Genomic DNA, 26,649 nt, shown 5'->3' with positions numbered 1-26,649 from the left:
GACAGCATTGACATTTTTGGACGTACTCTTCAGCACTGTACTATCTAACTAGAGTTTGAAAGTGTAATGTATATTTGTCATCACTGTCATTTGTTTTCTTACATGTTTTAAGTGTATTTCTGAAATGTATCTCAGCACATTTTAGACAGTTCTAATATCAACTATCATTAACAGGTTCTTTCATCAGCTACCAGCCTCAGCATGACAAGTCTGGACAGTGACAGTGATACCGACGAAGGCAGTTACGAGCGACGTCACCACAACCCACCACCACTCCGCACACCTTTTATGCCAGCAGCCCAATCCTCTCAAAATGCAGAGACACCTTCACAGTCACTTCACACCACTGGAAATATGACTTCTGATTCAGACTCTAGTGTAGCACAAACAGTTCCTCAGCGTCCTCGCTTCAGTAAGCGTATTTCCTCCACTAGTATCAGCAGTTGGGAGTCAGAAAGCCCTCATGCTCGATTCTATCTTTCATCTCCAACGTTTGACAGTCCAGCTGCCAGCCGGCCTGTGCGTTACGAATCAATTGATGAAGATGTGGAAATGACTTTCAGTGATACAGTGGAGTCATCAGCTGAAGGGAGGGAGGAACAAAATGAGAAAATTGAGAAGTCACATGACATAAGTGGAGGAAATAAGGAACTAACAGCTGTCACTGAGGTTGATGTGTTTGATAATAGTAGTAAGACTGATACTTGGATAGAGAAGATTAATGCTTCTCAGATGAATGTTGAGGTAGAAACTGATAAAGCTTTGGAAATACTTCCACCTTCTGTATCTAGAAATACTGATGACATTCACTCTGTGAAAACTGATAAGGAGAGATTACTTCTTCGTAGGAGCAGTCTCAAAAGGCAGAATCGTGTCATTGATGAGGATTTGGATGAGTGCGAGAACTCGAACAGTGCTATAAAAACTGATGTCTTGTTAACAGGTGACACTTTACCGGTATTGAAATTCACAAGTCACGAAGCAGACAATTTAGAAGAAAACAGTTTTGAGAAAAGTGAGAACAGTATAGAGCGGGAGGGATCTCAGGAAACACTTGTAGCTAGTCCTAAATTAGAGTGTGCAAATATGGACATCAGTGATATTGTTCAGCCAGTGCAGAGTCAATTCCTTGATCCTAGCTCTGGGGTGGGGAAGTGTGCAGCAACACATGCAGACCAAGAGACGATGACTCAGCAAGATGAGCAACCATCAGCAAGCTACCTTTCAGCTAGTGCTGCTACTGCAGATGAATCCTTTGAAATGGAAGAGGTATTATATATCTATGTACATCAATTCACATTAATGCTATCCATAGAGCCTGTAAATTGTGGAGACTTTGTTTTACTGCCTGTTTATAATGTTTTTGTTTTCTCTCTCTCTCTCTCTCTCTCTCTCTCTCTCTCTCTCTCTCTCTCTCTCTCTCTCTCTTCTCTAGTAAAATATGAGTCTAAGTAAAATAAAACTTTAAAATTAGATTGCATTTTGAAAGTAATTGTCTCTGTTTTGTCTTAGTTTTATTGTAAGCTTGTAATGAAATTTGCATATTGTCATAACTAGACAGTTGCAGCTTATAAATTGTATTTTCTACTGCTAGTTTCAAGTTGTATTCGTGTTTCCCTGTTTTTTTTATTTTTTTATTTTTTAACTACCTTGACCTATTGAGATGTGAGCATTTTTATTTGAATGCAAAGCCCATATTTTGTTCATGTGGATTTTATTATACAGAATGTGTTCTGGTATACTTTTTGATGGTAAAAGGAGTTACAGACAGATATGTTTGATACTGTTGGCTTGTCTTGTATTTTCTGTATGAATGTACTTTGGTTTTGGGTTTTGTAGTTGAACAGGAAGTTAGCTCATTTACTTGTACAAGGTGCCCCCAGGACCCACATGTGAGAAAATTTTATTATTTAAATTTTACATAGAGTCTGCCTGTTTGTTTGTCACCTTTCTGCTGATGCGACAACAGTCAACTAGTTCACACTGGAATAGGCCAAATCGTTGTCTGTAATGCTGCTGTGCCAGTCAAATCTCCTGCATGATCATCTGACTTTTGAGATTGAGGCTTTCAGAGATGCAACTGGAAAAATCTCTCTCTCCAGTTTCAAACCACTATCCAGAGCAGTTGCTAAATGGCTTAGTTCCTTTACTTTGGCATTTCCCTTATCATCAATCTGGGGCTACTGGAGCTACCTTATTTCATCTCCATGGCAATCCTCACTGTGTAACCCCAATGAACAAAACAGATACAGTTCCTTTTTCTAAATGAAATGTGTGTTAATGACAAATCCACACAGCTTTCCAATCCTGACTACACCCCCACTTGGATGTACATGCTTGTTTTTGTCCTCTGTGAATTTTTCACTATCAAGCAGCTCAATAAATACATTGATAACATCGCTGGACCTATTTGTTGCCTCTATATGCCAAAAATATGTAATTGACTAGAAATATGAGAGGAATTGTTATTATTTGTTTCTGATTCTCCCCCCCCCCCCCTAATGAAATGAAATATGGATTTTAAAGTACTGTTGAGCCAAATATCTATTTCTGAAATGAATAATGTTGAAAAGTGAGTTTCAGATCGGTAATATTAATTTGGATCCTCCTCCTATGTTTCCAGACAATTGAACAAGTGAGTAACATGTTTAAATTAACACAAAGGAACACTAGAGGCTGTTTTGTTCATTTGCAGGTACCATGTGCATACAGAGACTGATTACTGAGTTGAGTATTTGAATTCTGAGGATCAACTGAGCTTATTGCTAGGGTTCACTGTACTTTCAGTAAAGGTAATGTCTTGGCGATATGATTGGCTGGAGACACTGGGCCCATATTCGGGTGGAGTTAAGTGATGTAAAGATGCTTTCTGAAACAGGTTATAGCTGTTAATTAGATCATCAGTAATATTGTCTATGTTGAGGAGATTATAAGCTCTGATCTTCTCTAGCAATATGACTTACTGGAATTTGTAGCTTGGTGTGATATTGGCAATATGGGAGTTAATAGGCCACAAGATAAGGTAGCAAATGCCACTGGACTAACATAATTTCACAACTTTCAGAATACTAGCTCAAACAATCTGCAATTGTCTCCCATATATAAGAACTCTGCATGTTGGCTTCTAGTTTGGGACCCATTAATGAGGTATAAATTTTCATTGTCACAAAATAACTAATTAAGCTCTCTGCAAATAACTAATTAAGCTCTCCCATAGCTTAAGCTCTCTGCATAGCAAAAGCTATGGGGCAAAATGTTCCACAGGAACATGTCATTAATCTCAATGAGTCCGTGCTTCATAAGTGTGATGCAGGACGCACTTAACATGTTATGAAGTGGTAATTATTATTGGTTTATTTGCTTACTGTCAGACCTGGTGGTTGCGGTCCAAATGCATGACAGGAAGCTAAAGGGTCACGTGGTCAAATTGTGGTCAGACTGTGTAATATTTCAGTGTGCCTTTAATCTAGCCTTCACCTCTGAGTGAAGATTCACTAGTAACAACACATGGTTTGGATTCAACATTGAAGTGTAGATCTCCTTTCACCTGTAGGTTAGGGACACGGTAGGTTAGGGGTACACAAGTCTCCAGAGTGGCGTACAGTTGAAAGACTTGCATCAGACTGTTGAGCTGCCTGCAAACCTGTATGCAGTTATTATTATTATATTCATGTGTTTCTTAGCTATTCCACAAACACACAAACTGACCTCAGTTTTGATTCAGTCAGAAAAGAATTACAAAGTGCTTGTATGGGTATATTCCAATTTATTACAATGGTTCAGATAGGATATGTCCATGTGTATGACTGTAAGCTACAGCTTATCTTTTCATAATCTCAGACTATATACTACTTCTCTTCTGAATGGTTATGAGTCAGCATAGATTTTATTTCCTATAACTGGAATGGATATGGACATTTGAAGTTTATGTTAATGGTATTAGTCACCATAACCACTCAAGAGATTGCAGTACTCTTTTTTTCTAAAGATTACTTCCACCTCTGTGGAGACCATATCATAGCCCTAAACAGAAGAGTGGAAGAGTGACATGAATTGTTTTTGGAGGTAAAATCTCAAGGTTGTTAGGTCCAGTCGTGCTCCTCTTCAGTTTCTTTTACATGATCAATGTTTTGACCCATCTGCTGCGATCTTCTTCAGGATCTTTTGATATTCACAGTTACCTGAACACTGTGAAAGACCAGTGCCACATTCACTTACAAAATAGGATTTACCTGCATGTTTGTTAAAGAAGTGGAGTTCTTCTTCTTCTTCTTCTTCTGCAGCTCTCCATCTGCAGCTGAGTCTTGGCCCCTTCAGCTGTCTCCTTCCATTTATCCTGGTCCCTTGCTAGCATTTTCTAGTTCCTGTAGCCCATCTTCTGAAGGTCTTCTGTGACTGTTCTCTCATCTAGTTTTCAGTCCACCATGTCCTCTCTGTCCCCCTGACTTTCCTTGTAAAATCTTTTTTGGCACTTCTGTATCATTCAGCCATGCCATGTGTCCAGCCGCCTCAGCCTAGATGGCTTCATAATTCTTCTAATAGCTGATCTTTGTAGATGGTGTACAACTCATGATTGTATCTCCTCCTCCATATTTCCCTTTCAAATGATTCTCCTGAGTAGCCTTCTCTCAGATACATGCAGCAATTCAGCATCCTTTGCTGTCAGAGCCGATGTTTGAGGCATGTGTAAGCACTGGTCTGATAAGTGTTTTATAGGTGGCTAGTTTTGTAGTTCTAGTCAGGAGCCTTGAAGATAGAAGATTTGTTACGGCGAAATAAGCTTTATGGGCTGCAATTAGTCTCTGCTTTATTTCATACGAGGTATCATTTAGACTAATTACAGTCAAACTCGGGTACTTGAAATGATTGACTCTTTCAAATGCATAACTACCCATCATTATGGCACATTCTCCCTGTGTGCTTTCCCAGCAGCTTGGTATTTTGTTTCCTTCCCAGTTATATTTAGTCCTGTATTCCTGCCAGCCTGTTACTGTGTGTTGAATGTCTCTTCCATTGCCATCAGAGTTCATGATACTATGTCAGTGTTGTCCTCATAAGACAGTATATGCACAGATTTGTGAAAAATTGTTCTCGTAATCAATTATTTATATTCCTCCAGTTTTTATGCTGCCTTGCATTCCTCTCGTTGTCATTCTTATCAGATTTTTGGAATATGCAATTCACCTGGAGCTTGATATAGTTGCTATGCTATTGTCTGCTGCTTTAAAATCAATAGTAAAATAAGTTCCAACCCTAATATTCCTTTGTATTTTCCAGAATTTAGGGTAAATATCTGGTCGATAGTTGATTTGCTGGGGATAAATCCACATTGGAAGGAGTCAGTTTTACAGTATGTTAGAGGATCCCTTTATAGTTACTGCATTCCACCTGGTCTCCTCTCTTATATATAGCGCACATAATTCCCTCTTCCCATGTTTGAGGCATTTCCTCTTCGCCCAGTATTAGATTAACCAGATTCAGGATGTTCCTTTCCAATCAGAGCCTCTGTGCTTGAAAAGTTCTGCTGGAATGTTGACTGTTCCTGCCATCTTGTTGTTCTTTAGTTTCCTCGTTGCAGTTCTTACCTCTCCTGAGTTAGGAGGATCCACACAGTTATCTGGGTTCTTTCTTCTATATTTCTGTTGGGTTCCTTGGTACAACTGCTCTTGGGTTAAGGAGTTTATCAAAGAAGCAACGCCACCTCTTGCATATCTCCTTCTATTTGCTTATTATTTCACCCTTCTAATCTTTTATTAAACTACTTCTGCTGCTGAAAGGTTTCCATGCCTTACTCACCTCTCTATGAAATTTCCTATCCTCATTTGCACTTTTCACAAGCTCCATTTCTTCATTTTCCTTCATCCACTCCCTCTTTTTCCTCTGATGGGTCCTTTATTCAGTGCTCTTTATATTCCTCCCTTATCTTCCTGGTATCTGTGGCTGTAATGTCATTCTATATGTTTCATTTTTTTCTGTTTCGTATTTGTTAAAAAACCATGAGATTATTGTTTGTCTTACGCTGTACCTGAGTATTTAGCTTGCTGCTACCTGCACTGTCTTTTTTATCTTTTCTCGTTGATCTTCAATCTTGTTGCATTCTCCAGCGTTTTCAAGGGCATAAATTATTCTCTCCTGGTGTCGTTCCCTTGCTACTGCTGGTTCTAAAACTGTGATGTTATATTTCTGTGTCCTGGGCCAGGTTCCTTTCTTTGCATTAGATATTCTTGTCTTCACTCCTGTCCAAACTAGGAAGTGATCCATGTCTGTATTTGGACAGAAGTGATATGTGTCTGTATTTGGACCTCTTAAACTCCTTACTTCCAGTAAGTCTGAGTTATGCCTTGCGTGCGTTAGTAGATGGTCGATCTGATTCATTGTATTTACATCTGGTACTGTCTATGTTCCCTTATGTATTTCCTTTATTTCCTTGTGTCGGAACAATATAGAGTCTACCACCATGTTTTTAGATGTATCAACCTCGTCCCATTGTCATTACTTATGGTGTGGTACTATAGATGCCAGCTGTTGGTACAGATCTGTTCTCTTCCCCCCTGGGCATTTAGGTCTCCAGCTAGTATTTTTATATCTTGCCCTGGGCATTCATATAGAGATTTATAAAAAACTTATTTTTCCTCATCTTCTGATTCTTCAGTTGGTGTGTGGGTATTAGTTATGGAGTAACTGAAGAATTTCTTTTTTATTGTATGTGTGGATAGTCATGGGTTTACGGGGTTGAATCCTATTACTAAGTGCTTTAGTTGCTGATGCACCACACATCCTGTCCCAAACTTGTGGTTCCTTATGATACAGCTATCAAATATGTTTGCTTCTTTCTTTCCTATGATTCTACTCCTGTTCCATCTTACTTCTTGTAAAGGTATGATGCTTTACTTCAGGTTCATTATTTGGTCTAGCATCACTTTCACAAATCCTGGGCGGTACAGTGATCTCACATTCCAAGTACCAATGAATACATCTGATTTATGCGTTATATTACTTTTTTTCTTTCTTTTCTTATCTCCATTGTTTGGTTGCCCATCCTCTTTAACATTACCCATGCCAAGTCATCCTTTATCCATCTGGCTTCTCTATGTTGAAGTTTCGTAACAGTTTAAAGAGTAGGCTGTCAACCCTATGTCCAACCTCTACCAGAGGATGGGTAATTTTTATCCATGGGTTTCTTCGCTTGAAATGAGAAATGTCCTGCCCACTATCCTCCCCACCCCCTCCCACAAAGGTATTCCACGGTCCACCGAACCTACACAATATATTTGTCCGTCCTTACACAACTCCTGCTCCCAACCCCCTTGCCTCATGACTCATACTCCTGTAATAGACCTAGATGCAAGACCTGTCCCATACATCCTCCCACCGCCATCTACTCCAGTCCTGTCAAAAGCTTCACCTATCCCATCAAACGCAGGGCTACCTGTGAAACCAGTATTGTGATCTACAAGCTAAGCTGCAGCCATTGTGCTGCATTCTATGTGAGCATGACAACCAACAAGCTGTCTGTCCACATGAATGGCCACCGACAAATTGTGCCCAAGAAACAAGTGGACCACCTTGTTGCTGAACATGCTGCTGAACATGACATCCTTTAGTTCAATGACTGCTTCACAGCCTGTGCCATATGGATCCTTCCCACCAACACCAGCTTTTCCGAATCGCATAGGTGGGAACTTTCCCTGCAATACAACCTGCATTCCCACAACCCTCCTGGCCTCAACCTTTGTTAGTCACTGTCCTCACCCATCCAGCCTTTTCCTGTTCCCATTCCAGCACTACACAGCCGTCATTCCACCATCACACTCAGTCTTTTTACTTCTCTCCTTGTCCGCTACTTCCCCCCCCCCCCCCTCCTCCCCCTCTTCCCCACCTCTCCCCTGCCCTCTGTCTAATGTGTAGCACTTCACTGTCCGTCACCCCCACCATACTATCTCTCCCTGTCCCCGCCCCAGCCTCCTCCTTACCTCCACCCAGCTACCACTCCCATCATGAACTGGTGCTGCTGCTCACAGTGTGGTTCCAGTTGCTTAAGACTGCGGTTGTGTGCGCATGTGCATTCGTGTGTGTGTGTGTGTGTGTGTGTGTGTGTGTGTGTGTGTGTGTGTGTACACACATCTGATGGCCTTAATGGCCAAAGATTTATTTATTTGCGACAGTCTTTTTGTTGTGCTCATCTGTGACTCTTCTCTACTAAAGTTACATTCATTCTTGTAAATCTCAATCATTTCTCGGACTACAGTTCTCGTAATGTTACAGTATCACAGATTTCACACTTTGTTTTATATTGTGTGTGTGAAATATGTGCACTTAAATATGTTCTTCTAGAGATCGTCTCATTTTGCATGTATGCACTCTGCCACCATTTAGTATCTGCAGGAATGAACAGTAGACTAACATTGTGTGCCCCATCATTCTTACTAGTGTAATTAATTTCATTTTGTTTGAAAGTCCTTTCTATGGACAAACCATCATGGCCATTGATCTTTACTGTCTTCTTCAAGAAATCCTACTCTGATTCGAAGCTGTTATTGCCATTGGTATGAAAGGCACGTGAAGGCCGCTTGCTTTTGGACTGGGTGGTGGTGCAAAGTGGCATCTAAATACATGTTTCTCTTTGTAGGATTTTTACATCACTGTGTCCTAGATTGTTGTCAGACCATTTCTAGACTAATACATCCAGGAATGGGAGACAGATCTCAGTCTCTACCTACAACGTGAAGTTGATTTTGGGGTGACTCTTATTGAAGAAATTGTGGAATGTAAGAAGCTCTTCTTTACTGTGTGGTCAAATTTTTACTTGTGCAGCAGCTTTTAATTGAACATCAAAACCTATTCAACTTGAAACTTGGGAAAAATACTGAAAGATGAAATGTGCAATTTTTCTTGAAAACTTACAAAAATATTGCTCAGAACAGGTTTTTGGAGAAAAAATCGGAGCAGACATCCAAAAACTACTAGTTCAATGCTCTCAGTTTGTAGATTAAGCTTTCTAAGATGCTTCAGTTCTGTTATTTTTGTCGTATAATGATGTTAAGAAGGTATCCATTAGAAATTAACCTACAAAACACAGTTCTAAGTAATACACCTTCAATCATTTGGAAAGTGCTTTTCTAGTATAAATTTTGTCTTGTCACATCTAGATTTTTCTTTAATGCCTGTAAGTTGCACAGTAACATTACCCTGTTTCTTAATCACATACTAGTTTCTCTAATTTTTGTGGCTTTAAAGAGATCGGAAGAATTGAAACTGTGTGTTTACGATTATGTAAAGGAGCAAGATATGAATTAAAAGTGATAACATATAAGTTAAAGTAAAAAACTGTTGTAAATTTCAGCTTATGACTTGTGACGAGGAAGCAAATGGTGCACCACTAACACTGGCTCGCACGCGCTCAGACAGCAGTGGTTTTCTTGAGGGTGAACGATCACCTCCACCTCAGGCTCCACCTACAGAAGCAGGCCTTTCCACATCTGATGCTCATACACACCCACCTCCAATTGGGGGCTGTGTCAACAAATTCAGCAGCTGCAGTGATGAAAGCGTTGTTCATGTCCCAAGCAGAGATCTTCGTGAATTGCTGGATGAGCTTGCAGTAAGTTTCAAGTGTTCATCTTTCATATTCTTTGTCTATAAAGTGAGAAATATGGGATAAAGCTGTTTGGAGTTGTGTATTGTTTTGATTTAAAGAAACTGATCATCAGAATTTTGATTCTGTAGCAGTTACTTTTTCTTTCAAAATTCTTGTGTTATTTATGTGGAGGAACTAATTTTTACTCATAAACAGAACCATTAAGTGTAGAAAAATATTTTACAGGGATTCTTCTGCCATAATTACACTCCTGGAAATTGAAATAAGAACACCGTGAATTCATTGTCCCAGGAAGGGGAAACTTTATTGACACATTCCTGGGGTCAGATACATCACATGATCACACTGACAGAACCACAGGCACATAGACACAGGCAACAGAGCATGCACAATGTCGGCACTAGTACAGTGTATATCCACCTTTCGCAGCAATGCAGGCTGCTATTCTCCCATGGAGACAATTGTAGAGATGCTGGATGTAGTCCTGTGGAACGGCTTGCCATGCCATTTCCACCTGGCGCGTCAGTTGGACCAGCGTTCGTGCTGGGCGTGCAGACCACGTGAGACGACGCTTCATCCAGTCCCAAACATGCTCAATGGGGGACAGATCCGGAGATCTTGCTGGCCAGGTTAGTTGACTTACACCTTCTAGAGCACGTTGGGTGGCACGGGATACGTGCGGATGTGCATTGTCCTGTTGGAACAGCAAGTTCCCTTGCCGGTCTAGGAATGGTAGAACGATGACGGTTTGGATGTACCGTGCGCTATTCAGTGTCCCCTCGACGATCACCAGTGGTGTACGGCCAGTGTAGGAGATCGCTCCCCACACCATGATGCCGGGTGTTGGCCCTGTGTGCCTCGGTCGTATGCAGTCCTGATTGTGGCGCTCACCTGCACAGCGCCAAACACGCATACGACCATCATTGGCACCAAGGCAGAAGCGACTCTCATCGCTGAAGACGACACGTCTCCATTCGTCCCTCCATTCACGCCTGTCGCGATACCACTGGAGGCGGGCTGCACGATGTTGGGGCGTGAGCGGAAGACGGCCTAACGGTGTGCGGGACCGTAGCCCAGCTTCATGGAGACAGTTGCGAATGGTCCTCGCCGATATCCCAGGAGCAACAGTGTCCCTAATTTGCTGGGAAGTGGCGGTGCGGTTCCCTACGGCACTGCGTAGGATCCTACAGTCTTGGCGTGCATCCGTGCGTCGCTGCGGTCCGGTCCCAGGTCGACGGGCACGTGCACCTTCCGCCGACCACTGGCGACAACATCGATGTACTGTGGAGACCTCACGCCCCACGTGTTGAGCAATTCGGCGGTACGTCCACCCGGCCTCCCGCATGCCCACTATACGCCCTCGCTCAAAGTCCGTCAACTGCACATACGGTTCACGTCCACGCTGTCGCGGCATGCTACCAGTGTTAAAGACTGCGATGGAGCTCCGTATGCCACGGCAAACTGGCTGACACTGACGGCGGCGGTGCACAAATGCTGCGCAGCTAGCGCCATTCGACGGCCAACACCGCGGTTCCTGGTGTGTCCGCTGTGCCGTGCGTGTGATCATTGCTTGTACAGCCCTCTCGCAGTGTCCGGAGCAAGTATGGTGGGTCTGACACACCGGTGTCAATGTGTTCTTTTTTCCATTTCCAGGAGTGTATTTATACCACTTTGAAAATAAATATGGAAAACTGATACAGCCTTATTTGGAAGGCTGTGATATATTTTCATAGACCTTACAATTGAAAGTTTAAAGATTTCAGTTTTGAATACTTGGAACTCTAGATGACACAGTGTAAAAGAAACCTTGAGCCAAAAAGTTTGATGAAGAAGAAACCTACATAAGACTGGTGCTTTATGTTCTCCCCCATCTTAAGCAATTCACTTGAATATGAATTTAAGACAATTCACCTGACTGTTTCTGGGACAAAAAAAAAAAAAAAAGAAAAAAAGAAAGAAGCCAGATGAAGTTACCTGGGTATTTCCAACTAGTTGTTGAATCAGTGACAACTAAATGAACTAGCAGAATTACAGATTTTTCATGTTGCATTAATGGCACTGGGATGATAATGGTATGGAAAGCTGGAAAACCAATGTCTTCAGTATATCTGAGATGACACTTCAAATTCATAAAACTGACTCTTTTTCACAAAGAGATGATGAGAATGGAAGATTACAAAGTGAAGTGTATAAATTCTGCCATATGATTTGACAAAAACTTTTAAATAACATCTTTTACCTAACTTTCAGTGGAACAATGAAATAAAAGTGGCCATACTAACAACAACAATGGTGGAGGGGGCAGTGGCAGTGGCAGTGGCACTAATATATTCACAGAGGATTTGCCCCCTTAGCTGTATGAGAAAATTTGCAACATATTTTCAACTTTTTCCGTACAAGAAATATAAGAAATTATGTCGGTTCTGATTGTGACTGTTATGCATACAAGAATGATCAGAATTTTAAGATAATTCCTCCCTAAATTTAAGATTATGAAATAGTGTAATATAGCGGCTGTTATAATATTTTGGTTAACTTGTAATGGTCATTCAAAATAAATAAATAAATCAATAAATTTGCTTCTGACTGACAAACCAGTTCACAAATGCAAGATAGATACCAGTGTCCAATAGGCAAAATGTTTAAGCAAGTGACATTGTTGCCATTATCAGGTGCACTGATGAACTGATTGCCTAGGAGCTGGCATAGGTCTTGTATCTCCTTCCCCGTTCCTCTGACCTGGTGCTCTGTTCTTGCTCTGTGCCCAGATGTAGGCATGCATCCATCATGTCATCCTCTCTCCTCTTTCATCTACATCTACATACATATTCCACAACCCATCGTACAATGCATGGCATAGGCTACCCTGTACCACTACTAGTCATTTCCTTTCCTGTTCCACTAACAAACAGAATGAGGAAGAAACAACTGTCTGTATGCCATTGTAAGAGCCTTGATTTCTCTTGTCTTCATGGTCCATAAGTGAAATGTATATTAGTGGCAGTTGAGTGATTCTGCAGTCAGCTTCAAATTCCAGTTCTCTTAATTTTCTCAATAGTGTTTCTCATAAAGAATGTTGTCTTCCCTCCAGTGATTCTCATTTGAGTTCACAAAGGATCTCTTATAATACTTGTGTCTTGCGAACTTACTCGTAATAAATCTAGCGGCCTTCATCTGAATTGTATCACTGTCTTCCTTTAATCCAACCTGAGGGCCCCAAACACTTGATCAGTATTCAATAATTGGTCACACTATCCTTTTGTACACTGTCTCCTTTATAAATAAGCTAAACTCTCATACAATTCTCCCAATAAGATGAACTAGAACATTCACCTTCCCTACTACCACCCTGACAAGCTCATTCCATTTCATTTCGCCTTGCAACAGTACACCTAGATATTTAGTCAATGCGATGTGTCGAGCAGCATACTACTAATGCTGTGTTCAAATGTTACAGGATTGTTTTTCCTACTCATCTGCTTTACAGTTAGAGTAAGCTGCCATTCATCACACCAACTAGAAATTTTGCCTAAGTCACCTCATATCTTCTTTCAGTCACACAATGACAACATCACAGCATCATCAGCAAACAGCCGTAAATTGCTGTTCACCCTGCCCTTCAGATCATTTATGTATATAGAGAATAAGAGCAGCCCTGTCACACTTCCCTGGCAATAGCCTTGTCTCTGATGAACAGTCGTAGTTGAGGACAATTTACTGGGTACTATTAAGTCTTTGAGCCATTCACATATCTGGGAACCTAAATGAGAAATTCAAACCTTCACCAACAGTCTCCAGTGGGATACATTGTTAGATACTTTACAGAAATCAAGAAATATGGAATATGCTCGTTGCCCTCCATCCATGGTCTGTAGAACATCATGTGAGAAAAGGGCAAGCTGAGTTTTGCCCAAGTGATGCTTTCTAAATGCACATTGATTTGTGGACAGAAGCTTTTCTGTTGCAAGGAAATATATTATATTGGAACTCAGAATGTGTTCAGGAATTCTGCAGCAAACTGATGTTGAGGATATTGGTCTGTAATAAGGTGGATCCATTCTTTTACTTTTCTTATGTATGGGAATCACCTGCACATTTGTCCTGTCTCTTGAGACTTTGCACTGAGAGATCCATAATAAAGGCAAGGTAAGTACTGGGCCAATGCCACAGAGTACTCTCTGTAAAACTGAATTTGGATTCCATCTGGACCTGGTGACTCATTTGTTTCCAAATCTTTCAGTTGCTTCTCTTTGTGAGGAATGCCTATTTCTGTGTTCTCCATGTGGCAATCTGTGTCAAATAGCAGCAAATAGCTGCATAAATGACTTCTTAACCCTTTCGTGGTCCGTGGGGGATATACTTCCCACTAAACGTATTTCTTTACAGCGTTTAAGGGAATTCGTGTTACCTCTTCTGTATGCTGCTGGCATCTAGTGGCAGTCCGCTGCATCAGCTATAGTCTCTTTTTGTTGTGAAATATAGCCTTCAGGACTGTGGGAAGTATATATCCCACCAAGCAAAGGTGTTTTAATGGTTATTGGGAAGTGTGGTTACCACCAAAGTAGATCCTGGAAGGGTCTTCAGAAGTATACTTACTACAAAATTAATCTGTCATTTGTGATCCTGTCCTTGGGAAGCATACTTACCACCAACTTAGGCCCCAAAGCTTTTGAGAATACATCTTACCACCTCTGTCTGTGCCTGACATCTTGTGGTAGTACACTGCACCAGGTGTATGAAAACTGTGACAACAATCAGTTTCTGTTTGTCATGGCATCGCTACTGTTGTCGGAACACATTGCTTCGCTTCTGCAATATACATTATTATGACCTGTATCAACTCATACCATTATTATGTGATAACATTTCAAGATTATTTTCACATTGTGGTAAATAAACTTTAATATCAGTTACAATTATTTTTTTAGTTAAGTAAGAGAAAACATAAAAACAGTAAACACTGTTCATTATGTTTTTATGTGTAATGACACCACACAACAGCTTGCAAAAGGGAAGTGGGAAATCCATTTACCCCCATAGTTTTAATGCCTCCCAAAGGTGCTATGTACCACCATACTTGTTGGTCCTAAATCACAAAAATAAAATTATCAAAAAGTAAATATAGTCAGTTGATCAAAATTCTGATAGGACAGCAAAAAAATTATCGTCACTGAGTTGCTATAAAAATCTGCCCATTAAAGGGATAAACTTGAAATTTAAAACTTCAGCTTTACTTTTGTTGTTTTCTATTGCTGCCCCCCTCTCCTCCCCTACCCCTCTGACTGATGAATGAGTGACTGAATAGAAGCCTTCAACCTGCTTAATGACTTTACATATAACCAGAATTTTCTCAATTTCTCGGCAAAATCTTTTTCTAAGGTATGATGGTGGAAGTTGTTGTTTGCTTCATGCACTGGTCTTCTTATGGAACATGAATTTATAGAACATTTTGTCTGTTGACATATGCACATTTCTTTTTTAGCTGCATTTTCCTAACCTGATTATTAAACCAAGGAGATTTTTTCTCCCTCCTTAATCCACTTATTTGATGCAAATGTCCCCAGTGGGTGATTTACAGTCAGTTTAAACTTGGCCCACGAGTTTTCTATGCCTGTCATATTGGAACTAAATGATGTCCATACATTGTGTAAGTGGGATGCTACCAACTGTATATCTGCTTTTCTAGCACAAATACTCTCCTAGCCTTCCTGATGGATTTATTAATTTTAGTAACCATTTGTTGCTATTATGACATTGAGATCACTAATCTGTCTCTCTACACTGACACGGTCACTAAGGTCTAAGATGTTTCCATTGCATGTGGGTTGTGTAACTAGTTGTTTGAGGCAATTTTTGGAAAACATGTCCAAAAGTACTTCACAAAACTGTTTGTCCATACCACCTGCAATGAATCTGTAGACATCCCAGTCTATACTCTGTAAATCAAAGTCAGCAACAACAAATACTACATGATCGGGTGTTTCTGTGCTGCTGAGTGTAGGCTTTTCTTAAATTATTCTACAACTGTTACAGCAAAATCAGGTGGCTGGTAAAAACGTCCAATAATTAACTTGAGTTCACATAGGCCTGCTACTTGGGTCCGGGTAACTTTACAGTCAGACTTAATTTTGGCCTCAATAGGCACAATATTTTTGTCTACAGGAATGAAAACTCCCCATCCTATGGTGTCTAATCTCTCTTTTTTGTATATGCCCATGCCTCACTAAATATTTTGGAAAGTTCTATTTGGATTTCAGCCAGCTCCAGTTCCGAGAATAATTTGAGTGCAACTACTTTCCTGGAGGCAGTACTTCAGGAAATTTGGTACAAATAATTCAGCAATTTACTGTTACTGATTTGACAATCAAAGTGCCTGTACTTTGTACACAGTTTGATTTCACTGCTTGCCTAATGACTGGTGAGCCTTCATCAGAAGTCCTCAAACTACTGCCTAGCCAAAAGAAAAACCATATGTGTTCCACAAGTACTCTGCTACCTGAGTGGCTGCTTCCTCTGTGTAGTGCATCCCTCACCTGTCAAGGGAAGTCCAACAACATTCTATCCTATAGCACAGACCCACAAATCTGTAGCCATGACTGTCACAGAATCAGCTCAGCCTCTGGTTGAGACTCTCCAGTCAGCTCCAAACCAGAGGAACTTGATTGACTCTGGGTACAATGTTACAAATGTTGTGAGCTCTGCTTGCACCTTATGAGTGATGCTAGCTGCCATATAACAACTTGCTACACACCCTACAGTGAGTGCAGGTCCCTCACAGGTATGCTGGAAGGTGCCGTGGAAGCCGAGCCCACTGGCAAAACAAGTGGCACCTGAGGTGTCCCATGCATTGCACCAGTTTCTCTGCTGCCACAACAAGCTGAGGCAGCAGCCTGCAGATGGATAACCATGGCAGTAAGCATCTTCAGGTGTTCTAAAACTGTGACCGATTCCTCGTGCATCCACACACAACATGCACACCCCCTATCCATGCTAGTAACTTAATACATAAACTATGTAAACACATATCTGTGTCCGAAGTTGGCTCATTGTAGGATATCTGCTTTCTCTTCTTAATCAAAATGTGTTTCCACAGGCTTTATTAAGGATGGAGCCACTATCACAGTGGACTAGTACTTCCTTACTTGAATCTTGATAGATGCTTTAGTTGTGGTCTTATCCATTCAATGTAATTCTAACAGACGATGTTCCACAACTGCTGAGGTATTAGGTTTCTGCAGTCTCGTGTGCCATTGGTCCTCAGTGTTCTCAGCAATGATATTATACAGTGCACAATGTCTGACCTATGTATGTCATGCCACACTGGCAGGGGATCAGATAGACCATGGACTGCAATAGTCGGAGGTCACCCTTGACGCTACAAAGCAGTGCTCATGTTTCAGCTAGTGAGCGGAGGGCACTCTTCACTTGGTCTAATGAAAAAAATCATCTTATTTTTCTGGATAAGGCATCACAAAATTGAATAAATGCTAAGGCCACATCCTCCTGAAGTTGCTCCTCTGTTTCTACTAGTTGTGCAGCCAATGTAGGTCTTAGGGCTCTCAGAATTTGCCACTCTGTGTGTAGCCATTCTTCCAGAAAACCATTCTCAGATGTTCATGTGCTTGGAGTAAGCTCTCATTGTTGGAGAGGGTGCAAGCCATATGTACCAGCTTTTTAGCATCCCATTCTTGTATGCCCAGTGGTACAACTGTCCACATGTAAATATAGGGTAGTGTGCATCTCCTTACAGTACATACTGTGGCCCAATGTGGCGTATGCTCTTCTTTTGGCCAGAACATCCATGCACGTCTACATAGATACTCCACAAGCCACTATACGGTGCTTGATGGAAGGGTCCCTGTACCATTACTAAAGGGGGGGAAGTTCATCCACTGCAACTTCTACGGTAAGATTGATGTTCTGGTGTATGGAATTGAGATGCATGGGGAAACCATCAGCTAGTCCCTTTTCTGTACCCATTTGAGGAGGTTTCATGAGCATACCAGAAAGAAAGGATAGGTTTCCATTGGTGTGATTCCCTTTTGAAATGTTGCCTGTATACAGGGTTATTACAAATGATTGAAGCGATTTCACAGCTCTACAATAACTTTATTATTTGAGATATTTTCACAATGCTTTGCACACACATACAAAAACTCAAAAAGTTTTTTTAGGCATTCACAAATGTTCGATATGTGCCCCTTTAGTGATTCGGCAGACATCAAGCCGATAATAAAGTTCCTCCCACACTCAGCGCAGCATGTCCCCATCAATGAGTTCGAAAGCATCGTTGATGCGAGCTCACAGTTCTGGCACGTTTCTTGGTAGAGGAGGTTTAAACACTGAATCTTTCACATAACCCCACAGAAAGAAATCGCATGGGGTTAAGTCGGGAGAGCATGGAGGCCATGACATGAATTGCTGATCATGATCTCCACCACGACCGATCCATCGGTTTTCCAATCTCCTGTTTAAGAAATGCCGAACGTCATGATGGAAGTGCGGTGGAGCACCATCATGTCGAACGATGAAGTCGGCGCTGTCGGTCTCGAGTTGTGGCATGAGCCAATTTTCCAGCATGTCCAGATACACGTGTCCTGTAACGTTTTTTTCGCAGAAGAAAAAGGGGCCGTAAACTTTAAACCGTGAGATTGCACAAAACACGTTAACTTTTGGTGAATTGCGAATTTGCTGCACGAATGCGTGAGGATTCTCTACCGCCCAGATTTGCACATTGTGTCTGTTCACTTCACCATTAAGAAAAAATGTTGCTTCATCACTGAAAGCAAGTTTCGCACTGAACGCATCCTCTTCCATGAGCTGTTGCAACCACGCCGAAAATTCAAAGCGTTTGACTTTGTCATCGGGTGTCAGGGCTTGTAGCAATTGTAAACGGCAAGGCTTCTGCTTTAGCCTTTTCCGTAAGATTTTCCAAACTGTCGGCTGTGGTACGTTTAGCTCCCTGGTTGCTTTATTCGTCGACTTCCGCAGGCTACGCGTGAAACTTGCCCGCACGTATTCAACCGTTTCTTTGCTCACTGCAGGCCGACCCGTTGATTTCCCCTTACAGAGGCATCCAGAAGCTTTAAACTGTGCATACCATCGCCAAATGGAGTTTGCAGTTGGTGGATCTTTCTTGAACTTCGTCCTGAAGTGTCGTTGCACTGTTATGACTGACTGATGTGAGTGCATTTCAAGCACGACATACGCTTTCTCGGCTCCTGTCACCTTTTTGTCTCACTGCGCTTTCGAGCGCTCTGACGGCAGAAACCTGAAGTGCGACTTCAGCCGAACAAAACTTTATGAGTTTTTCTACGTATCTGTAGTGTGTCGTGACCATATGTCAATGAATGGAGGTACAGTGAATTTATGAAATCGCTTCAATCATTTGTAATAGCCCTGTACTTAGGCGAGAACTGGAGAAAGTGGTCTATCCATGGCTACTCATTCTGTCTGCTCATAGTAACCACCATCAGAAGGCCATACCTGTAAATGTTGGTCGTCTGTATGTAAAATTTGTGGCCAGTAATTTCCAAGGATTCTAGTAAGACATTCTGTAGGAAAAGAGACAGCACCAACATTCACAATGATGTTGGAATCCTTATGCTTATATTAGTTACAGTGCCCAACAAAATCTACAGAGCTGTGAATATGATGTGAACATTTTCTGATATACGGGTTAAGTGTATTTTTCAAGTATTTAATGGGTGAGTATGTTCAGGCACCATTGTTGCTAACAATGGGGCATAAAGGCACCCCATCTTTGTGAATCTTCATAAGTCCATAAAGTCTTGGTGGAAACAGTGCTCTCTGTCCTAACTGTTTAATAGCTTTGTCTGGCAAGCTAGGTCCTTAGAGTACTGCCAAGGTCTTCCTCTCCACTCTCTTGGTGTTGTCAATGTCAGTCTTCCAATATGCACTGTCTTCTAGCAGACCTCACATCTTCTCAGTGTAATCCTGGTAAGATAGGACTACAGTGGCACTGCCTTAGATCCAATATGGGCATCCTCTCCCCACTACAGATGTTCACTTTCATACGTTTTGTTTGCACGAGAGCTCGACAGGTTTTGTGACCCACTTCTTCAGCTGCTTCAGGTGAAAGTGTTACAGCTGCCTGTTTTATGGTGCTGATGTCTGTGACAGATGCGAATTGAGGAACAGGTGCAAAATTGAATCATTTCTTAAGAAGTGAAACCTTTTCATCATCCAGTTGCTTGGCTGTGACATTGATGATAGTTGTGCAGAGCATCGAAAGATGGTCTCCCTGATATACACTTGAATTTTGATGTTTTGACATTCAGTGACCTTCACCTATGCGGAGTCCACTGTGGCCCAAGTGACACCATCAGTCCAGTCCTACGTCCAGGAACTAAGTTGGTTAGCCAACTGTAGGTGTAGATCAGTTCTTTGTTAGCCGAGTCCAGACACCAGCACATAAGGCCTACACTCTCTCCTGTAGCAGAGCTAGGCTGGCATGTTACTTGATTCTTCTGGCTACCACTGAGTCGAAGTAATGCATTAGCTGATTTTCAGCACCATAAGTTCTTCATGGCATCTCATAAGGAATGAAATGTCACTAAGCAAACAGCTCCTCTGGTGCACAGTTTGTCAGACCTTTTCATGCTTTGATACATCTCAAATCTGGATATCCCATTTGTTGTGAGCAGTTGCCGTAACCATTTTGTCTATCTGTGTATGAATCTTGGCCTGATCCGAACTTCTATATGTCATCCTCCATGTGTCATTAAGCTGCACTTATACACTTACTGTAATTCCCGTACAGGCGAGACATTTAATCAGAAGTCACAAGCCAGGTATCAGTGGATAAATTCAATACTGCAGTGCCTGTGTTGGTTGGAAGTATGATGCAATGGTCCTTTAGACATGCATGCAATGTAGTGAATAGCAATATCGTAACTCTGATTATTTTTATATCTTCTAACTAACCTTCTTGTAAAGCTACCCAATGGTATTAGTTTTTTATGATATTTTTTGTGGATTTTCATTATCTATATCTCTTTTATCTGCTTTTTAATCATCCTTAACCTACATTTATATTCAGTGTCCTGCAGCCTTGTCAAGTTGATGAATGACATTGTTTGTATTTACATAGGCAAAGCTGCTGCATGTAGCCTTGTCTATGTATTTAAAAACAATTTAATCCATTGCCTTTAAGCCAAATTACCAATCAGCTGATTTGTAAATTCAGTTTGATACTTTTATGAAATATTTGTTATTTTCAGTCATAAACATGTGATGGTATAGTTAGTTTGTCCAAATTTAGATAACTCTTATCAACAAAGTCCTCAGCTGGATTGAATTTGGCACCTAAGAACTGTGTTAAGAGGGGGTTGATATTCAGATATGTGCAGAAAGAAATAATTGACCTCTTCCAAGAAAACTGGGCCAGTTTCATTTGACATAGCAAATTGAAGTAGAGGACTGAAAATTAAAGTTGTCTTCAGCTTGTCTTTACATTCTTTGACAAACTGAGTCATACATGTCATACATGTCATGCACATTTGGGCTCATTAAGCAGTTCAGGATATTTGTAGTGTGCTGAGTCTTCAATCTGTCAAGTGCTATACATGGGATTTTCATGTTTCATTGTAATCAGGATTTGAGTGCTTCAATCACGGGACACTTAATTTGAGAGGTTGTGTGGATGCTGACTTTTTACACATTCCAGTGTGTAAAGGTCGTATTATGGATATCCTGATTTAGAGAAAAGTACCGTTACCAGGTTCAGCTACCTAGGACAACAGCACATTGATGACAGGGTTCACTGTCAATTATTGCTGATTGAAAAAAGTTGATAGCTAACAGTGGATAAGAGGCAACAGTCAATGAGCAGATGGACTGCACAGAATAATTTCATTGTTGTCACCACACCACCCATTTACCTTTGTACACTAAAAGTCAGAGCATACACATTGACATGGCTATCTTTGGATGCTCAAAAGGGGGAAAAAGACTGCTTGGACGGCTTGGTTGCAGCACAAATGCGTACACTAAAACGGCAGGATACAAAGGCTGTAAAAACCACATCCTGTACTTGAAATTAATATGAAAATGTCAATCTTAAAAATAACCATGTATTTGATGAAACCTATCTATATCTGGCAACAATGGATTCCACTGACAGCAGCAGTGCACTAATCTGACAGATGTAAGTTGCGGGGAGTCAAAAGGTTGCTAACATTGTCTGCCATGACATGAAAAAAATGCACTGCATTGTTGTCCTTTCGTGTTGTGCTGATGGTACTAAACTTAATCCAGTTATCATTTTCAAGCACAAAACTATGCCAAAACCATATGAAATACCATCAGGTGGTGGTCTTCACATACATGATGAGGGTTGGGTGGTCAAAGCTGGTATGAAATCATGGATTAATAGAGTGTGGGAGAGAAGGAATGGTGCTTTATTGAAGAAGATTTGTTTTCTTGTGCTGTATCATTTTAGTAGTCATTTGAAAAATTGTGTGAAAGAGAAATTGAGACAAGGAAATACAGAGCTTGCCATTATTCCGGGAGGACTTATTTCACAATTGCAACCTCTTAACGTCTCAATAAATAAACCATTTAAAGTGTATACGAGAGAGGAATGGAACAAATTGATGATGGATGAAACCCGATATGAATTCACGCTGGAGGGAGCTTTAAAACAACCTACTATCAAACAAGTGTGTCAGTAGATAAAACAGTTGTGGTCTAGAGTGAGAAAAGATGTTATTGTTAAAGCTTTCAAGAAGTGTGACATAAGTAATGCTCTTGATGGCAGTGAAGACCATCTTACATATGAAGAGGACGATGATGATGGATGATGGATGAGGATGAGGAGGAGGAGGTGGAGGAGGAGGAGGAAGAAGAAGAAGACACTTTTCAGGGATTTTAAAGGTAAGTTCTGTTCTGTAAACTAAGAATTTTTTTTTTAAATCTGGCTTTGCAATCTAACAATAATGGTGAAACGTTATTTTTTAAAGAATTGCTTAAATGTTAGTGTGGATGTATAGTTTGTAGCATCTTACAGTCCCTAGTGTCTTATAGTCCATAAAATATGGTGATTCATGGATTCCAAACACAGCTTATTTTCATATTTAAGGAGCAAATGCAGCATGTTCATAGCCACAGCTCTTGCCTTATCGCATAGTTGATAAAAAGTGAAGAAATAGGGCATTTAAAGTAATAACATACTAGTGCACTATATTCATATCTGACATTCGACCATTGTCTGACTGCATGTACTGTATTTTACTTACTACAAGAGGCTACAGGCCATAAGACTCGCCTTAATTCTTAAGCAATTTTTTTTCTAAAAATAACATTTTTATTATTAGATTGCATAGCCAGACAAAAAAAGTCTTGTTTTATAAAACCAATCTGACCTTCAAAATTCCTGAAAATCGTCATCTGATGTTGGGGCAGGAAGGAGATCATGTTGGGAAGCTTGTGAATCCCCACAACTCATGTTCGCTGCATTGGTGTACTGCTGCTGCCAGTGGAATCCATTGTTGCCAGATATAGATAGGTTTCCTGTGGCATTGAATACATGGCCTGTTTTAAGATTGATTCGTATTTTAAATCAAACACTGGACATTTTTATATTAATTTTGAGTATAAGATGCACCAGAACTTTGGAGGCAATTTTTCAGAGAAAAAATTGTGTCTTATAGTCCATATTTGCTGTGGATGGGACTTCTAATGAATATGCATTGTGAAATCAGGTACAGAATGTCAACTCAGTATTTGGATTTGAAAAACTATTGCAGAGAGTGAACAGCAAATGAACTTTTACACAATAAGTGGAACATAATAGTGCCATGCCTGATGCTTCCTGATTTTGTTTGGAAATGGATGTTTATGGAGTACAAACACACTGTTTTTTACATTTTAAAATATATGCAATATATAATAAAAAAATATTTTGCAGAACCCACAAAAACAAGCATTGTGCAATCTAACTCATTTTAAAATCATTGTAGTTTTTAATAAAACCAATTAAAATGTTACTAACATTCATAACATCCATTTTTTGAATCAACAAAATAATAAAAACGAGAAGTGCTGAAAATATTTTAGGAATGAATAAACTATTGTTGGTGGTATATCATGAGAGTGCCAGAAATTCAGGATATGAATGGAATTTTAAAATGATCAGCTTCTGATGAAGGACTCCCAATTCTGCAGAGGAGCAATAAAATTAACATCTGCATTTTAATATTTTTCCCCTACCATTAGCTTTTTTAAATTTCTCATATGTAGTTTAAAGTAACAACAATATTAAGAAAATTACAATGACATTAACAGTAGTAAACCTACTATAGTGAGGACTTTCAAATTTAATAAGCAATATTTTGTCTTAATTACTTTGCATTTTTGTGATGTAGATTTTATAATATGGAGTCTGTTAAATGAATAAATTCTGGACAGTGTTAGATGGTTAACAGACAGATGGCAGACAGAACTGATGTTCCACAGAATTCATTTAACTTCAAAATTATAAGGTAATGTAGTATTGACAGTTTACTTATTGAAATTGTTCACTTATACCCAGTATTGTAAATTACTGAAAGAGCATCATTAGCTGTAACTATTTTCAGAGGAATACGTCACTTTGCATTCGTACAGCAGAAGGCTTCAGTAGATGTGACTAGTTACTTCCTGCTGTGGTGATTTTCGGGTAGTGCCTCTCTAACCAATATGCCTGCAAAAATAGTATTTCAGCAGTAATGTAAGGTTAATTAAATATGACATTTCCATTGTAGTTTTTTATATTAAAATTAGACAACATTCACTGTGCTTTTAGATACATATGCATGGGATGCATGACCACTGAATTTGTTCTCAGGGCAGGGGCCTGCAGTTGCCAGATTCTGCTTCCTATGCATGCCAGGTAAGAGCTTTGCTTTAACAGATATGCAGATAAAGCAAGGAACTGCTAACAGTGTTGTCATAATCCTTTATTTGGCACTGCTGTAAAATACCAAGGAAGGAATTATTTTAGTGAACTATTTTAAAATAAATGGTGAATTTCTAATTTATTTTCATTTTTTCTAAAAAATAAAAGATGTTACTAGTAAGTAACATTGCTCATAATAGAGCAAGTTACAACTTTTTGTAATCAGCTGGCCTGAAACCATCTGAAACAATATTTTTTTCCAGAATAATATTAACTTAACAGTTGACTATCCAGTTCTGTTTTCAGGCCAGCGATCATGATCAGTCTCGTACATTGTGCGTAGGAAAGGGCTGTTGCCTTCATCTGCTGTGGTGCAGGTGGTCTGTAAAATGTCAAATGATGATCTCCCAGGTTTTTCCCTTTTTTCTATCTTTCAAACATTCATTGAGCTACATATGGTATCAGTACAAAGATGTATATTTACCACTGTTTACATATGGTAAATCAGCCATGCATTTACTTTGCACAGAATGTAGCCAAAAAGCTGCAAATGACAGTCTACTTTTTGAAGATACTCTGTAAAGTTCAGGCAGCATGTCTACAAAATCCACTTCTCTTATATGCTACACTATGTGATCAAAAGTATCTGGACACCCCCAAAAACATATGTTTTTCATATTAGGTGCATTGTGCTGCCACCTATACACCAGGTACTCCATATCAGCAACCTTAGGAGTCATTAGACATTGTGAGAGAGCAGAATGGGGTGCTCCACAGAACTCGAACGTGGTCAGGTGATTGGATGTCACTTGTGCCACACGTCTGCATGCACGATTTCCACACTCCTAAACATCCCTAGGTCCACTGCTTCTGATGTGATAGTGAAGTGGAAATGTGATGGGACACATACAGCACAAAATTGTACAGGCCGACCTTTTCTGTTGACTGACAGAGACTACCGACAGTTGAAGATGGTTGTAATGTGTAATAGGCAGACATCTATCCAGACCATCACACAGGAATTCCGAACTGCATCAGGATCCATTGCAATTACTATGGCAGTTAGGTGTGAGGTGAGAAAACTTGGTTTCATGGTCGAGCGGCTGCTCATAAGCCACACATCATGCCCCACTTGGTGTAAGGAGTGTAAACATTGGACGATTGAACAGTGGAAAAATGTTTTATGTAGTGATGAATCATGGCACACAGTGTGGCGATCTGATGGCAGGGTGTGGGTATGGCGAATGCCCAGTGTTCATCATGTGCCAGCGTATTTATTAGAGCCAGCAGTAAAATTCGGAGGTGGTGGTATTATGGCGCGGTCATGTTTTTCACGGCGGTGGCTTGCACCCCTTGTCATTTTGCATGGCACTATCACAGAACAGACCTACATTGATGTTTTAACCACATTCTTGTTTCCCACAGTTGGAAGCAATTCGGGGATGGTGATTGCATCTTTTAATATGATCATGCACCTGTCCATAATGCATGGCCTGTGGTGGAGTGGTTGCACAACAATAACATACCTGTAATGGATTGGCCTGCACTCCCTGTAATGGACTAGCCTGCACAGAGTCCTGACGTGAATCTTATAAAACACCTTTGGGATGTTTTGGAACACCGACTTCGTACCAGGCCTCACTGACCGACATTGATACCTCTCCTCAGTGCAGCCTACGTGTTCTGATACTTTTGATCATCTAGTGTAGTTGTACTGCTTTATGATACAAGGACAAAGCAGCTTGCTTTGTTCTTTTCTGTCTGGCACTATTTTTTCACAGTGGAAAAAACTTCATTAAGGGGAAAGGAATGTGCCAAGCATATTAATCAGTTATCCACTAATCTTACAAGTGTCACCTCATGATGATTAGTCATATCTTCCATGATCCATAGCTTCCTTTCCCTCATTTCAGCAGATCCTTCTCATCTGCCAGTGGACACGTTTCATTAAAGGTTTCCATCAGCATGCTGTGTATGGAAGGAGATCAAAAACACCCCAGACGCACCTGCCTAAATGAAAAGTTTCAAGCCCCAGTTGTGAGGTTTATTTTGTGTGTATTTATTATTTTTGCATTGCTTGTGTACTTTTATGGTACCATAATTGTATCTATCAAAAATTATTATTCTTGTTGCTACTGACAAAAATTCCTTG

The 26,649-nt window shown here is 40.4% G+C and overlaps 1 protein-coding gene across 4 annotated transcripts in view; it reads left to right on the top strand.

Annotated features, from left to right (window-relative positions):
- LOC126475478 (uncharacterized) overlaps nt 1-26,649 on the top strand; it is a 507,316-nt gene that overhangs the window by 443,527 nt on the left and 37,140 nt on the right. For 2 of the 4 annotated variants that reach the window (XM_050103371.1, XM_050103372.1), the window contains exons 9-11: nt 175-1,269; nt 9,344-9,601; nt 24,447-24,491. In XM_050103371.1, the coding sequence (XP_049959328.1) occupies nt 175-1,269; nt 9,344-9,601; nt 24,447-24,491 (1,398 nt within the window). The remainder of the gene's footprint in view (nt 1-174; nt 1,270-9,343; nt 9,602-24,446; nt 24,492-26,649) is intronic. The other 2 variants (XM_050103373.1, XM_050103374.1) reach the window with 1 other exon arrangement.

Source organism: Schistocerca serialis, chromosome 4, assembly GCF_023864345.2.
Source record: "Schistocerca serialis cubense isolate TAMUIC-IGC-003099 chromosome 4, iqSchSeri2.2, whole genome shotgun sequence".
Lineage (NCBI taxonomy): Eukaryota > Metazoa > Arthropoda > Insecta > Orthoptera > Acrididae > Schistocerca > Schistocerca serialis.
This window is presented reverse-complemented; position numbering and strand designations above follow the sequence as displayed.